Source organism: Ovis canadensis, chromosome 14 (assembly GCF_042477335.2).
Source record: "Ovis canadensis isolate MfBH-ARS-UI-01 breed Bighorn chromosome 14, ARS-UI_OviCan_v2, whole genome shotgun sequence".
In the NCBI taxonomy this organism is placed as follows: Eukaryota; Metazoa; Chordata; class Mammalia; order Artiodactyla; family Bovidae; genus Ovis; species Ovis canadensis.
The window spans coordinates 56,459,538-56,473,366 of NC_091258.1; the positions used below are offsets into that span (position 1 = coordinate 56,459,538).

Sequence of the window (13,829 nt, forward strand, 5' to 3'; positions counted from 1 at the left end):
GGTAACCCACTCCAGTATTCTTGCCTGCAGAATCCCATGGATAGAAGAGCCTGGCAGACTACAGTTCATAGGGTCGCAGAATCAGACACAACTGAAGTGCCTTAGCACGCATGCACATAGGTATATACACATAAATATACCTTATAGATTATGCTGTAAAATTCTATATGTTTACTCTTGTATAACATTGTAATCTGTCCTGGACTAAGAGAAGTGGATTAAAGCTCCACTAAGCTTCCATTTCCCCTTGTATCTCCTGTAGTTTATAAGTTTTGGTGTTATTTAGTACATAAATATTCATAACTACTATATATATTTTTTTTTTTTAATTTTTTTGATGGGAACCATTTTTAAAGTGTTTTATTGAATTTGTTATAATATAGCTTCTGTTTGATTTTTTAGCCCTTAAAGCACATAAGATCTTAGCTTTCCAACCAGGAATTGAACCTGAACCCCCGTCACTGGAAGGGGAAGCCTTTTCTACTGGACAGCAGGGAGTCCCAATAACTACTATTATTAACTGTAGTCTTTAGCATTATTAAGACCTCCCCCCACCCTTTTTTCCCCTTTGTTTGGTTTCATTTAGTGCTTTGGCCCAAATTTTCTCTTAGCAGATGTAAAGATCACAGCTTGGCTTTCTTCTTGTTTGCATAAATCTGTATTATCTTCTCTCATCCTTTTATTTTTAATCTTTCTGAAGTACTGTTCCTTATGGTCTCTTGGTTCTAGCATGTAAATAGTGTTTTGCTTACTTTCTTTTAATAGGTAAATTAAGCTCATTTATATTTTCTTATATGGCAGATTTATTTGGTCTTAATTTTATGTTTTATTGTTTTATCTACACACATTTTTTGAGACTTTAATGTAGCCGATTTTCTCTGCTCTTTTTTGCTGTTGTATTTTGCTATTTAGGCATGAACTTCTCTTGATTCTTACAGTTACTTTTATTTTTATGTCTTTATATTACATGTCCTTACTCCTCTCACTTATTGAAAGTAACATAATGTTGGCTCTGAACAATTTTTTCTTCACTCTTCTATTTAAATATGCTAAGTTCTTCCTACTTGATTTTTATATTTTTGTAAAGACATTATTTCCTACTTTTACTTATTTTTTTCATTATTCTCCTCCTATTTTAAACTTTTTATTTTGTATTGGGGTATAGCCTATTAACAATGCTGTGATAATTTCAGGTGAATAGAAGGGCCTCAGCCATACATATACATGTATCCATTCTCCCCCAGATTTCGCTCCCATGCAGGCTGTCACATAACGTTGAGCAGAGTTCCCTGTGTTACACAGTAGGTCCTTTTTGGTTATCCAATTTAAATACAGCAGTGTGTGCAGGCAACCGTAAGTTTGTTCTCTAAGTCTGTGAGTCTCGTTCTGTTTTGTAAGTACATTTGTATCGTTTCTTTTTAGATTCCACATAGAAGGGATGCCACCGGATACCTATCCTTCTCTGTCTGACTTCACGCAGTGTGACGATCTCTAGGTCCATTCATGCTATTTATTTATTTTTGGCTGTGCTGGGTCTTCACTGCTGCATGTGGACTTTCTCCAGTTGTGGCAAGCGGGTGCTGCTCTCTGGTTGGAGCGCTCCGGCCTCTCACTGTGGGGGCTTCTCTTGTAGCGGCACCAGGGCTCCAGAGCGTGGGCTCAGTACTTGCAGCCTGGCTTAGCTGCCCTATAGCATGTGGAATCTTCTGGGACCAGGGATGAAACTCATGTCCCCTGCATTGGCAGGCAGATTCTTAACCACTGGACCACCAGGGAAGTCCCTGATTTTTCCATCTTTAAACTGTATCCTTTGACCTCTTAGTTATTACAGATAAAGCAATCAGCAAGTTCATTCTATCTTTCTTCCCCATTCACCTATCACTTCTTCCTTGCTGGTTTTATTTCTACATTGTCAGGTTGTATTATGTCTATATTTTATTGCATCAGCTTTATGCCTGCTTTCTAAAAGTCTTAGTTCACAGTTAGATATATTCTTTGCTCATGAGCAGTAGTTTTCTGAAATTTGCCCAATTATTTCTTGGCTGAACTCAAGCTGATTGACCCTTAGGAAAGGTTTATGAGGAAAAAAAAAAAGGTTCCCAGAATTCTTACATGGTCAGCACTATCTGTGAGCAGCCTGGTTGAGTGTAATACCCTTAAGCACTCACAGGTAGAATTCCACTGCTCTCTGGCATAGAGTGTGGCTGTTGAGAAGTATGAAGTCAACATGACTTTCTTTTCTTATGTCTTGATCTTTTGCCTGGGTGTCCAAGGTATTTTTTCTCCTTCTTTTTTTTTTTTTTTTTTTGGTCACCTCAAGCAGCTTTGGATCTTACTTTCCCAAGCAGGGATTGAACCTGAGTCCCCTGAAGTGGAAATGCAGAGTCCTAACCACTTGGCCACCAGTGAATTTCCAGAGGTAATTTTTCTTTATCTTGAAGTCGCAGGTCTTGGTGTCAATTTTCTAGGTCCATCCTGGATCAGTTTTCCTTTCAAGACATAGATTCGATTCTTCATTTATGTCAGGAAAGTTTACATATATTGCAGCAATGTCTTTTTCAATCCATCTCCCAGAATTATGGAAATAAAAAAATAAATGGGACCTACTTTAACTCAAAAGCTTTTGCACAGCAAAGGAAACGATAAAATGAAAAGACAACCCACAAATTGGGAGAAAATATTCACAAATGATGTGACCACCAAGGGATCAGTCTCCAAAATCTACAAACAGCTCATGATGCTTAACAGCATCAAAACAGACAACTCAACCAACAAACGGCCAAAAGACCTAAATAGACATTTCTCCAAAGAAGGCATACAGATGGCCAAGAAGCACATGGAAAGATGTCCAATACTGCTAATCATTAGAGAAATGCAAGTCAAAACTAAAATGAAATATCACCTCACACCAACCAGAATGGCTATCTTCAAAAATCCACAAACAACAAATGCTGGAGAGGATGTGGAGAGAATGGAACCCTCCTGCACTGTTGGTGGGAATGTAAATTGGTATAGCCACTATGGAGAATAGTATGGAGGTTCCTTAGAAAACTAAAAATAGAGCTACCATGTGACCCTGCAATCCCATTCCTGGGCCCAAATCTGGAGAAAAACATGATCCAAAAGGATATATGCACCCCAGTGTTCACTGCAGCATGTTTACAACAGCCAAGATATGGAAGCCACCTAATGCCCATCGACAGAGAGTGGATAAAGAAGATGTAGTGCAATAGAATATTACTCAGAATGAAATAATGTCATTTGCGGCAACATGGACGGACCTAGAGAGTATCATATGGAATGAAGTCAGTCAGACAGAGAAGGAGAAATATCATATGACATGCCTCATATGCGGAATCTAAAAATGAAACGATACAAATTAACTTACAAAACAGAAAGAGACTCACGGACTTAGAGACAAATCCACGGTTGCCTGGACACACTGCTAGACTTGAAATGGATAACCAATGAGGACCTACTCTACAGCAAGCACATGGAACTCTGCTTAATGTTATGTGGCAGCCAGGGTGGGAGGGGAGTTTGGGGGAGAATGGATACATGTATATGTGTGGCTGAGTCCCTTCACTGTTCACCTGAAACTATCACAACATTATTAATTGGCCATACCCTGACACAAAATAAAAAGTAAAAAAAAAAAGAAAACCAGATCAGGAAAATGCTGGAGGAGAGCTGAAGATGCAGAGGACTTACTGGTTCTGAAATATCAGTACTCAAAGGCATGGTGGACCAATTTGGGATGGTGGAGAGGTCAGGGGCAAAGGTGGGGCTTGTATTAAGGACGTAGAGATACTTGAGGGATGATGGTGCTATTGAAAACAGATGGCCAGAGCAGATTATTGTTACAGCAATGGTGAAAAAATAAATTGAGCTGGTGGATTAGGTTCTGATGAGAAATGGTATAGAACCCATTAGTCAGATTACTTTGTGAGTCTGGATGATGGTAAACTCCCAAACTACAGCCATTATGCTGTTAGCACCGGAGTTGCTGAAAAATGTGCACAAACTGACTTTCGAAGTCCAAATCCCATGAGATCCTAAAATCTAATTCCTTTACAAAGGAAACCACTGAGCAGATTTTAAAAATAAAGTTAGTGGTATAAGAGGATATTCATTGAAATGTTATACAGTAGTAAAAGTATAAAATTTTTTTTAAGTTTATGAATAAAAACTTTTAAGAATTACTGTTTCTGCCAGAGAAACCAAAACTGCTTTACTCTGTGGACGATTAGTGATACATGTGAGCAAAATGGGTCACTTTCTTAAACACGGAAATCTGAGCCCAGATAGCCAGTTTCCCTGTGAAACTGGCTAAATGTCTGCGTACCTTGATTTTCTCTTTCAACCTTCCCAAGCGAATACTGTCTTCTGTCATTCTGTCGAGAACTCCATGGTTCTCACTTTCTAAGCATTTAGCCTACGGAGTAAAGCAAAACGAAAAACAACAAAGTGTTCTTAGTTTAATGGAAAACTTAAAATATTAAAACATTCTTCTGCTAAGAGTATTATTACAAAGAGTATTACCATTCTGCCACTTACCATCTCCAGATTCCTAACCCCTGTGTGAGGGCTGTGGGCAGACCTTGGACCAATAGCTGAGGAGGGGAACAGCCAAGAATGGCACACTGGGCGCCCCTCCTGCACCCAACGGCAAATCCAAATCCCTCAGACAAGGGGGATGTAAACTTTCAGAACCTTTTCTATTCTCGGGGAATATACCATTCCTTCCATCACATCCAAGGAGTAAGTGCCAAGACGCAAATTATCAGGGAACGTTTAACAGGAGGATTCCTACGTACTGTTTCTCATAAATCCTCTGATCCTTATTAGTTTCTGTTGTCAGAGACCAGTGGAGTGGCAAGCTGCTCCCAGGACTGAGGTCATGACATGAGACAGGCTTGAATCTCCTTCAGTAAAGACAAAACTGCTTAGTCTCGATCCCCTTTCTTGAGATACGGATTGTCTCCTGACCTTGTGACCATGATTAATCCCTATTCCCTTGGTAAGGGGTGCTGTACGTTTGGTTTGCTGATCTTTACCATTGTCGAAAGAAATTTCCTGTACGATAGCCTATATATACTCACAGAAAGACCATTAAAGCACCTTTGCTCCATCAGAGCTTGGGTCCCTGTGTCTTTCTTTTCTCTCTCTCTCTCTCCCTCTTCCTCCCTCTGGCTCTCTCTTTTACTTTCTTATCGTGGACTCCGGATCACCAGGTTCCGGTCCATTAAAGGATCCCAACAGCAAATAAACTTCTCACTTGACTATTTGAGTAATTAACAAAATTAAGGATAACAAGATGAAGGCACAATGCCATTCTCCAAACCAAATATGACAGGCAGGAGATCCAAGAGGGATGTCATAAAGTGGAATGACTTAGATTAATACCCAGGACATAAACGTCTACGTATTATAAATTACCTGTTTCAAATGGTAAAAGAAAATTTTTTTTAAGTAAAGGTGAGCATTCCTTCTAAGGTAGTATAATAGTGTCAATTGATTTTCTAGAAAGTTAAACTAAGACCCAGGTAATAAAACTTGCCACAAGTCACATGGAAAACCCATCCTAAAGGCAGGATTAGAAATTAAGATGCCAGTATCAGTAAAGTAAGATATAAGGGGCCCTCACAAGGCCCAGGGCAGGGTAAAGTAGGGGTAGTACTCCTGCTGTTGCTGCCTCTTTGTGCCCCTATAAACTGTGTCACTGGGATGAATTCTATTGAACACATATAGAATTCTTCTCTTTTAAACCTGATTTTTAAAGTATTTATGTACTTGGCTGTGCCAGGTTCTCAGCTATGGTGCACGTGAGGAAACTTACCAAAAGCACAAGACTGTCACGCTCCTGGGTCACATTCTCTGCCAGGCCAACAAGATTTGCCAGGTACTGGTGAGCAGACATTTCATTCTCCATGGCTTTCTCCACCTGCTTTTTGAGGACATCAATTTTCTTTTGAGATCTCCTAGAGAGTTCCCCCAAATGGTGGAATAAAAAAATGTATTAGCCTGCATGGCCAGGGCACAGTGAATATCTGTATTATAAAAACTGCAAGTATGCGAGTATTTAAGTGTATTCTTCATCAATCTAAATCTTCCATGAAGTTTCAAAGTGAGAATAGGTACCTGAATTTAATTTTAAAGGAAGCATTAACTATTGACTTCAAGACAACAGAAATTGTAAAATGTTTAACACAAGTAACAGGCTAATATTATATTAATTTTTTGGCTTGTGTTCTTTAAAAGGTATTTGTAAAAAAGAAATCCAGTAATCCCTGGATTAGACTTTTGGGAAACCTTAGTAAAGAACTTCAAGAAATTTCAGATTCTTAAGGGTCATCATTATAACGTCGGTCATATTTTATATTTTGATATTTAATAATCTCATTTATCCCTTTCCATTTCATTGCCAATATGAGAAAAAGAAAAGATAAAGAATATGAAGTAGAATAATCAATGGTCTTTTTCAACTATTAACAAAACAAGTTTAAGAGAAAAAAAAACCCACCTATTTATTTTCTGCGCCTTTTCGAGTTCGGCTTCCACCGCCTTGTTTCTAGCTGCCAGATTCTTCTTCTCTAAGAGCAGGCTCTTCTTCTGCACTTGTAGGGCTGCCAGCTTTTCCATCAACTCTTCCATCTCAGCATTTTCTTTCTCTTCTTCTTTCTGCAACTGGCTGATGGACAAAAATATCACAAGCTTGCATCCAACACAGTGAGGTTAAACGAGGTAGCCACTGCCAGGCAGCCTGGGTGGGTCCTTTGGAGGCCTCTGTGGGAACAGCCCCAGGCAGCCCCTGGGGGAGTTGGTGGGGAGTTCCTGGAGGGCAGCAGAGAGGGCCTGGCTGTGGACATACTCCTCTGATGGTAATGATCTCATCCCTTTTTCTGCTCACAATTTTTGTTCATGTCTCTGTGTATGTATATAAATATATTTAAAGGAAATCAATCCTGAATATTCACTGGAAGGATTGATACTGAAGTTGAAGCGCCAATACTTTGGCCACCTGATGCGAACGAAGAGCCAACTCATTGGAAAAGACCCTGATGCTGGGAAAGACTGAAGGCAGGAAGAGAAGGGGATGACAGAGGATGAGATGGTTGGATGGCATCACTGACTTCATGGACATGAGTTTGAGCAAACTCCAGAAGCCTGGCGTGCTAACAGTCCATGGGGTCGCAAACTGAGCGACTGAACAACAAAAACAAATACTCTACTCCTTTCAGAAAGAATTTAAGACAGCTCTTTTTTTAACACAGCTATAATTGCCCCTCCCTCAGATCCTAAGGCTAAAACAAACATTATTTCAGACTTAAATAATTATGTTTTTCTGATAAAACAAACAAACAATAAAACAAGGAGGGCATACAAATGGCATAAATTTTGGCAAAATGATGCTTGAGAGAAGAGTTGTTCCTTCACTGGTTTTCTTGCTCAATTTTCCTGAAATAACCGAGAATGAATAGGTACGGCCACACACCCAGAGGCTGCCCGGCATGCTGAGATGGGGTCTCTCCAGGTACCGCGGAGTCTCTTTGGGTACCACATGGGGCTTACTTCCTGGCTGGCTGGCTAATGAACAAGCCTCACACTGCATATGTTTGGGGTCTGCCTCATTTGCCACACAATTTCAACGCCTTCAGCCTGAGTTGGCTCCCTAAACAGTCAGTAATTTTCTAAATAGTTTCCACTTTTCCACTGTTTCCTAGTTGACTAGTTTTAGTCAGTCAAAGAGTGGACAAAACCCACAGAATTGAGGTTTGAATTAAACTCACCTTTTATCTTTTTCTTTGCTGTTTTTTTAAATAAACTTTTTATTTTATATTGGAGTAAAGAAGATTAACAATGGGATAGATTCAGATAGACAGCAAAGGGACACAGACATACATATACATGTATCCATTCTCCCCCAGACTCCCGCCCTATCCAGGCTGCCACATAACACTGAGCAGAGTTTGAGTTCCCTGTGCTACAAAGTAGGTCCTTGTTTGCTATCCATTCTAAAGACAGAAGTGTGTACATGTTGATCCCAAACTTCCTAACTACCCCTTCCTTCCATCTTTCCCTCCTGGTTCTTTGCTGTTTTTTGTTTGGATTTTAGAATTTTATTTAAAAGTGTTTTCATCGCTCACTTGGTAGCAAAATCAATAAGTTCACAAAATCAATCAAAAAGTTCATAATGAAGAGCAACCAAAGATAACAGGAAATGCTGGGAAAGTGCTGGTGGGCGTGCACAGCTACTTCAGAGAACAATATGTCAAAACCTAAAACGTGCATTTACTCTATGGCCAAACAATGCCACCTCTACCTATATATTTAGGGAAACTGACTAATCTGCACAAGAAAGTTTACTGGGGCATTGCTTAATGGAACAAACTTAGAAACAAGTAAAATGTAGCATTTCTTATGGAGAATATCTGTAAACTGGGAAAAAACTGCAAAAGCAGAAACCCATCAACGTGGCATTCTTTACCCAGTGAAATTATCAATAAAGTTTAGTGATTTTTCCAATAAAAGTACTGTGAATCTTTCTATTCCTATTTGTGAGGCTTTGTTAATAGTACCTCCCTTCCACCTTTCCTTTTTTTTTGGGGGGGGGGGCAGGGATTCTTCTTCAAAATGTCACTGTCTGTATATTTATTCCTACAAAGAAATATGATTAAATTTTTAGAAAATATTTTTTATTTATTTGGCTGCACAGGAGTCTTAGCTGTGGCATGCAGGATCTTTAGTTGAGGCATGTGGGATCTAGTTCCCTGACCAGGGACTGAACCTGGGCCCCTGCATTGGGAGTGCAGTCTTAGTCACTGGACCACCAGGGAAGTCCCCTATGATTAATTTTTTATAAATTGTTTCTACCAACTTTGCAAGAGTTCACTATTATTTATTTTTAACCGAACTATAGTTGATTTGTAACGTGTTAATTATTGCTCTACAGCAAAATGATTCAGACATATATATATGTATGTGTATATATATATACACACACACACACACACATTCTTTTTCATATCCTTTCCGTTATGCTTTATCACAGGATATTAACTATAGTTCCCTGTGCTATGCAGTAGGACCTTATGTATCCATTCTATAAACGGAAGTGTGCATCTGAAACCCCAAACTTAAAATCCACCCCTCCCCCACCCCCTTCCCCCTCACCAGTCTGTTCTCTACGTCTGTGACTCTGTTTCGGTTTCATGGCAAGTTCGTGTTCTATTTTAGATTTCACGTATAAGTGATATCATGTGGTATTTATCTCTCTTTCTACTTCACTTATCCAGTTGCATCCATGTTGCTGCAAATGGAGTTATTTTGTTAACTGTTACGACTGAGTAGCAGTCCCCTGCATTAGGTTGGTACAAAAGTTAATTGTGGCTTTGTATCGCTGAACTCTGCCATTTGATATCGGAACACAGTCTTCAATGTGGTTCTGTACATCATTTTGATGTGCATTTCTTGCTTTATGTTTTTTGCTAATGACTTATTTCTTGCTGTTTATTTTATATTTATTATAGACCATAGCAGTGACGTTAGAAAAAAAGCAAATTCGAGCTACTTTCTTATTTGCATTCAAAATGGGTCATAAAGCAAGAGAGACAACTCACAACATCAACAATGCGTTTGGCCCAGGAACTGCTAACGAAACTACAATGCACTGGTGGTTCAAGAAGTTTTGCAAAGGAGACAATGGCCTTGAAGATGAGGAGTGTAGCGGCCGGCCATCGGAAGTTGACCACGAACAACTGAAAGCGTCATCAAAGCTGATCCTCTTACAACTACACGAGAAGTTGCTGAAGAACTCAACATCGACCATTCTGCAGTTGTTCAGCATTTGAAGCATATTGGAAAGGTGAAAAAACTTGGTAAGTGGGTGCTATGTGAGCTGATAGAACATTTTAAAAAATGGTTGTTTTGAAGTGTTATCTTCTTTTACTCCACGCAACAACAATGAACTATTTCTCGACTGGACTGTGATGAAAAGTAGATTTTATAGGCAACCAGTGATGATCAGTTTACTGGCTGGACTGAGAAGAAGCTCCAAAGCACTTCTCAAAGCAACCTTGCACCAAAAAAAGCTCACAGCCACTGTCTGGTGGTCTGCTACCTGTCTGATCCACTACAGCTTTCTGAATCCCGGTGAAACCATTGCATCTGAGAACTATGCTCAGCAAATCGATGCTGCTGCTACTGCTGCTGCTAAGTTGCTTCAGTCGTGTTCGCCTCTGTGAGACCCAATAGACGTCAGGCCACCAGGCTCCACCGAGCCTGGGATTCTCCAGGCAAGAACACTGGAGTGGGTTGCCATTTCCTTCTCCAATGTATGAAAGTGAAAGGTGAAAGTGAAGTTGCTCAGTCGTGTCCGACTCATCGCGATGCACTGAAAACTGAGATGACTGCACTGGTCAAAAGGGCCTAATTCTTCTCCACAATATTGTCTACCACACGTCACACAACCGACACCTCAAAAACTGAACGAATTGGGCTACAAAGTTTTGATTCATCTGCCATATTCACCTGACCTCTCTTGCCAACTGATTACCACTTCTTCAAGCATCTTGACAACTTTTTGGAGGGAAAATGCTTTCACAACTAGCAGGAAATGCTTTCCAGGAGTTCGTTGCATTCTGCACAGATTTTCATGCTACAGGAACAAACTTATTTCTCATTGGCAAAAACGTGTTGATTTTAATGATTCCTACTTTCGATAAATAAAGATGTGTTTGAGCCTAGTTATGATGATTTGAAATTCACAATCTGAAACCACAATTATGTTTCCACCAACCTAATTTATATGTACTGCCTCATTTTTATCCATTCATATGTTGAGGGACATTTAGGTTGTTTCAATGTCTTGGATATTGTGAATAGTGCTAACATAGGGGTGCATGTATCTTCTTGAATTATAGTTTTGTCTGGATACATGCCCAGGAGTGGGATTGCTGGATCATATGGTAATTCTATTTTTAGTTTTCTGAGGAATTTCCATGTTTTCCACAGTGGCTGAACCAACTTACATTCCCACCAACAGGGTAGAAGGGTTCCCTTTCTCCACACCCTCTCCAGCATTTGTTACTTGCAGAATTTTTAATGATAGCCATTCGGACCAGCATGAGGTGATACCTCACTGTAGTTTTCATTTTTACTTCTCAAAATTAGCAATGTTGAACAAGGTCTCATGTGAATATTGGCTATCTGTATGTCTTCTTGGAGAAACATCTCTTTAGGTCTTTTGGTTTTTAATTGGTTTTTGTTGTTGTTTTTGCTATTGAGATGTATGAGCTATTCATTTATTCTGGAAATTAAACCTTTGTTGGTCGCATCGTTTGCAAATATTTTCCCCCATTCTGTAGACTGTCTTTTCATTTTGCTTCTGGGTCTTCTTCGGTAGCTCAGCAGTAACAAATCCCCCTCAATGCAGGAGATGCAGGTTCAATTCCTGGGTCTGAAGATCCCCTGAAGGAGAGCATGGCGACCCACTCCAGTATTCTTGCCTGGAGAATCCCATGGACAGAGGAGGCTGGCGGGCTACAGTCCATGGGGTTGCAAACAGTTGGACATGACTGAAACGACTGAGCACGCATGCATGGCTTCCTTTGTTGTGGTGAAGCTTGAAAGTTTGATTAGGTCTCATTTGTTTATTTTTGGTTTTGTTTCTACTGCCTTTGGGAGACTGATCTAAGAAAACACTGGTAGGATTTATGTTGGAGAATGTTTTACCTATGTTCACTTCCAGGAGTTTTATGGTATCACATCTTATGTTTAAGTCCTTAAGCCATTTTGAATTTTTTTTTAATTAATTTATTTTTAACTGAAAGATAATTGCTTTACAGAATTTTGTTGTTTTCTGTCAAACCTCGCCATGAATCAGCCGTTAGGTATACAGCTTGTACATGGTGAGAGCGTGTGTTCTAACTTCATTGGTTTGCATGTGGCTGTCCACCTTATCACCACCACTCGCTGAAGAGGCCAGGTTTTCCCTATTGCATATTCTTGCCTCCTCTGTCGAAGATTAAGTGGCTGTAGGTGTGCGGATTTCTTTCTGGGATCTCTGTTCTTCTCCACGGATTCATGTCTTTTTCTCTGCCAGTAGCATGCTGGTTTATTTCTCTGGCTGTGCTAGGTCTCTGTTGCTGTGTGCAGGCTCGCTCTCGCTGCGGTGAGCTGGCTTCTCACTGCAGTGGCCTCATACTGCAGAATATGGGTGTGTGGGTTTCAGTAGCTGCAGCCCTAGAATGTAAGCTCAGTAGGTGCGGCACATGGTCTTAATTGCCCTGTGGCATGTGAGAGCTTCCAAGACCAGGGATCGAACCCACATCCCCCTGCATTGGCGGTGGATTCGTAACCAACAGACCACCAGGGAAGCCCCTGCCATGCTGTTTTGATTACTGCAGTGCAAAAATCCATTATTTCCAATGATGCATCTGTAATTTGTTTTCTATATATGGAATTGTATCATCTATGAATAATGGCACTATTATTTCCTTCTTCCCAAACTTTATAACTTTTTTCTTGCCATGGGCACTAGTTTCCATCTCGTAATCAATGTTGTTAGTGTTGTTTAGAAATGGTATCAGAGGGCATCTTTGTCTTGTTTCCAGTCTCAATAGGAAAGCGTACAACATTTCACCACTAACAGTGACATTTACTATTGTTTTATTTTTTATTAGAACCATTAAGGAAGTTCATATCTATTATTAATACTGTTTTTAGAGGCTTTTTTTTTTTTTTGAGGGCTTCCCTTGTGGCTCAGCTGGTAAAGAATCTGCCTGCAATGCGGGAGACCTGGGTTTGATCCCTGGGTTGGGAAGATCCCCTGGAGAAGGGAAAGACTATCCACTCCAGAATTCTGGCCTGGAGAATTCCATGGACTCTATGGGGTCGCAAAGAATAGGACATGAGTGAGTGACTTTCACTTTCATTTTAGAGTATTCACATCTAGATGCATGAGTGAAAATGAAATGTAATTTTCCTTTCTTAAACCATCACTGTTGGCTTTTGGCATCAAGGTTGTATTTACCTCAGAAAATGAATTAGAGAGCATTAACTGTTCTGTTCTTGAAGAAGGGTTTATGTGAGACTGGAATTATTTCCTCCTTGAATATTTACAGAGTTCTCTCGTGAAGGTGTCTAAGTCTGTAGTTTTCTTCAAGGGAAGATCTTTGGATTCAATTTCTTTAATGACCAAAGGAATATTCAGGTACTCTTTTTCTTTATGAGTCGGTTTTGACAAGCTATATTTTTGAAGGAATGTGACCATTTCATCTAAATTTCCAAATGTGTTGATGTGAATGAACTTTTTTCTGAGTGCACACAAATTTAAACATCTACTTGATGGACTGAACCCTTTATCCCTATGAACTGATCCTCTTTGTTAAGAAGAGTTTTTTTTTACCTTAATATTTATCTTGTCAGATATACATGTAATTTACCACTTTTCTTTTGGTTTGTATTTGAGTAGTATAGCTTTTTCTGCCCTTTTGCTTTTGAACTTCCTGTGTCTTTCCTGTGCTTCCTGTGCTTGAGGTGTACATCTTAAAGGCAACACAGAGCTGCTGTATAGAGTTCTGGTAAACTGCTCCACGACACTGCTGCCTTGGCATCCATTTTGTGTGGCCAAGAGGCCCGCAGGGCTTTGAAGAAACACTAGGCCCACTGTGGAACACAGGCCCTAGATAACAGCCAGCGGAGTCACAAGTCAATGCAAGTTCACGGCATGACTCCCCCAGCGACGCTTGTGATAGGCACTCTTCCCCATCTCCCAGGGCCTTCCCTTTGTGCACCCTTCAGGTAAGATCCTTCCCTATCCCCCGTGA

General features: G+C 40.0%; 1 protein-coding gene across 5 annotated transcripts in view; it reads right to left on the reverse strand.

The window, feature by feature from the left end:
• Positions 1-13,829, reverse strand: part of CEP89 (centrosomal protein 89) — a 77,528-nt gene that overhangs the window by 7,019 nt on the left and 56,680 nt on the right. For all 5 annotated transcript variants that reach the window (XM_069548998.1, XM_069548997.1, XM_069548999.1 and 2 more), the window contains 3 exons: positions 6,524-6,691; positions 5,840-5,981; positions 4,346-4,435 (listed from right to left, as the gene is read on the reverse strand). In XM_069548998.1, coding sequence (XP_069405099.1) covers positions 4,346-4,435; positions 5,840-5,981; positions 6,524-6,691 — 400 coding nt within the window. The remainder of the gene's footprint in view (positions 1-4,345; positions 4,436-5,839; positions 5,982-6,523; positions 6,692-13,829) is intronic.